This window comes from Athene cunicularia (assembly GCF_003259725.1).
Source record: "Athene cunicularia isolate RWA chromosome 7 unlocalized genomic scaffold, athCun1 chr7_part1, whole genome shotgun sequence".
NCBI classification, from domain to species: domain Eukaryota; kingdom Metazoa; phylum Chordata; class Aves; order Strigiformes; family Strigidae; genus Athene; species Athene cunicularia.
In genome coordinates, this window is record NW_020799107.1 from 29,783,399 (window position 1) to 29,785,727 (window position 2,329).

Here is a 2,329-nt window from a genome sequence, read left to right on the forward strand (position 1 = left end):
CAGGAAGTTCATTTCAGACATGGGTGGTGCTTTTTTTTCCCCCTAAACCTGCTTTACTGCCAGTGACTAGGGATAGCCAAGATTTAGGTTAATGGTTAACAAAGCAGCTATGACCACACAGAAAATCTGACTTCCTCCTGCTGGGACCGGGACCAAAATCTGCCTTAGCTTGCAGAGGAAGAGGCAAGCGTTGAAACGAGAGCAATTCACGCTGCAAAGGGCTGGAGAAGGGCTACTTCACTCAGTAGAGAAAGGAGGAGGAAAATCCAAAAGGAGCAAGAGGTGTTTGCCATGAGGATAGGTAAGAGCTGAAACATTTTCCTTCTCAGCTTATTGACTCGGTGGCTTTTGCTAACAAAACCCACAGGTGTGGCTAGTTGAGACTCGTTCGTTGTACCTGACTGCTCTGACCTGTGTGTCTTGGTGAGAGGGATAACACGAGAAAGTATCTATTTGTTGTGAATTTCAACATCAGAGAGGGCAGGAAGGCTCTTCCTCTCTCCTCCTCGTCCCCCCAGGGGCTGCTCATGGCAGGACAGATATCCCCTTCAGACTGTTCTCATCTCATTGACCACAGTCACATCCCTGAGTTTGAGGTGTCTCCTTGGGTCAAGATCACTTTGGCCTCAGCATATGTCTGCATCTTTGTTGCGGGCATCTTGGGCAACAGCATCACCATCAAGGCTACCAGGATCCTGCAGAAGAAAGGCTACCTACAGAAGGAGGTCACAGACCACATGGTGAGCCTGGCCTGCTCAGACCTGCTGGTCATTCTGCTGGGCATGCCCATGGAGTTCTTCAGTGCCATCTGGAGCCCATTCTCCACCCCCAATGGCAACATAGCTTGCAAGCTCTACTACTTCCTCTTTGAAGCCTGCAGTTATGCGACTGTGCTGCATGTTGCCACCCTCAGCTTTGAGAGGTATGTGGCTATCTGCCACCCCTTCAAGTTCAAGGCTCTCTCTGGACCCCGCACAGTGAAGCTGCTCATCGCCTTTGTCTGGGGGACATCTGTGATAGTGGCTCTGCCCCTGCTCTTTGCCATGGGCACAGAATATCCCCTGGAAATCATCGAGGGCTACCAAGGTACAACTGCCTGTGTCAAACCTACGCCCAGGCACCACCTCCCTGAGCTGAAGCACAATATGACCATATGTACCAGCCTGTCCTCCAAGTGGTCTGTCTTTCAGGCCAGCATCTTCGGTGCCTTTGCTGTGTACGTCATAGTGCTGGGATCTGTCAGCTTCATGTGCCGCAGCATGATGAAAACCCTGATGATTCACAAGGAAGGAACTGTGGCAGTGAAGGGTGGGCTAAGACACCAGGAGGAATACCTAAGAAAAAGTGAGACCTCGGAGGGAAAGAGCTCCAGGAGACATATCATTTTATTCCTGGGTAAGAGTCTTGTTCTACTCTGCCTCCCCTTCCATGCCCCCTTTCCACATGGGAAGGAAACCCAGAAGCCTCCATTTTATCTCACATAGTTTCCCTAAATGGGGGATGTACAGTTTCAAACTGGTGTAAAATGAGGGAGAGGAATACTTCTGGTTGTGATGATACATTTTCAGAAGCTCACTTCCCCTGCATGTTTTTGACTCACTCTTTTTGTTGTTAGAACAGGTGGGAGGGAAGAAGGAAAAATCCATTTACTGTCTGCTATTTACATTATTTGATTATACTGCATGCCTACATGCAGCAATATGGGTAACAGGGTGTTGATGCTTGACCTTTGGAGTAGCCATAGGCAACACTGCCTGGATATGAAATAGCTCTACTTGCATGTTTTCCCATTAAATTATAAATATGTGCATATTTAATAAGGCTCTTGATGGGAGGGAAGACTGTCTTGCAAGGTCTGAAGCTTGTCCCACTCTAAAGGCATGTCCCTGTTAATGCAGGAAGCTCCCTGGAGGATAGTTATTTAGCCTCAGCAGTTGTGGCTGTGTTGTGTCTGAGCACTAAGAAACTGGGCTGGAGCGTTGATTTGGTCTTGCAAATTGATGTTGCCCTCTTTGAATTTTTTTTCCTGGTTTTATTTGAAGGCCTATAACCTAGGAATTATGTTTGATTCTGATCTCTCTCACCACATTTGTCAGACAAAAACTAATCAAGCTGTCATTTCACCAACTTGGAATCTTTCCGGGCTGCAATCCATATAGTCTCCATGTTTGTTGATGCTCCTAGAGACACCCTTAATCATGCCCTGGCTGCATTACTGCTGGTTCTTGTTTTGTTGTGTTGCTTAATATGATACTAGATATAATAAATGAACCATCTAGAATATGAATGCACAGTAGACCTAGTATTTCTGTGTTGCTTTTTGGTGCTC

General features: G+C 47.0%; 1 protein-coding gene across 1 annotated transcript in view; it reads left to right on the forward strand.

Annotated features, from left to right (window-relative positions):
• Nucleotides 1-527: 527 nt before the first annotated feature.
• Nucleotides 528-2,329, forward strand: part of GPR39 (G protein-coupled receptor 39) — an 82,316-nt gene continuing 80,514 nt past the window's right edge. The window contains exon 1 of the mRNA XM_026852933.1: nucleotides 528-1,395. Coding sequence (XP_026708734.1) covers nucleotides 528-1,395 — 868 coding nt within the window. The remainder of the gene's footprint in view (nucleotides 1,396-2,329) is intronic.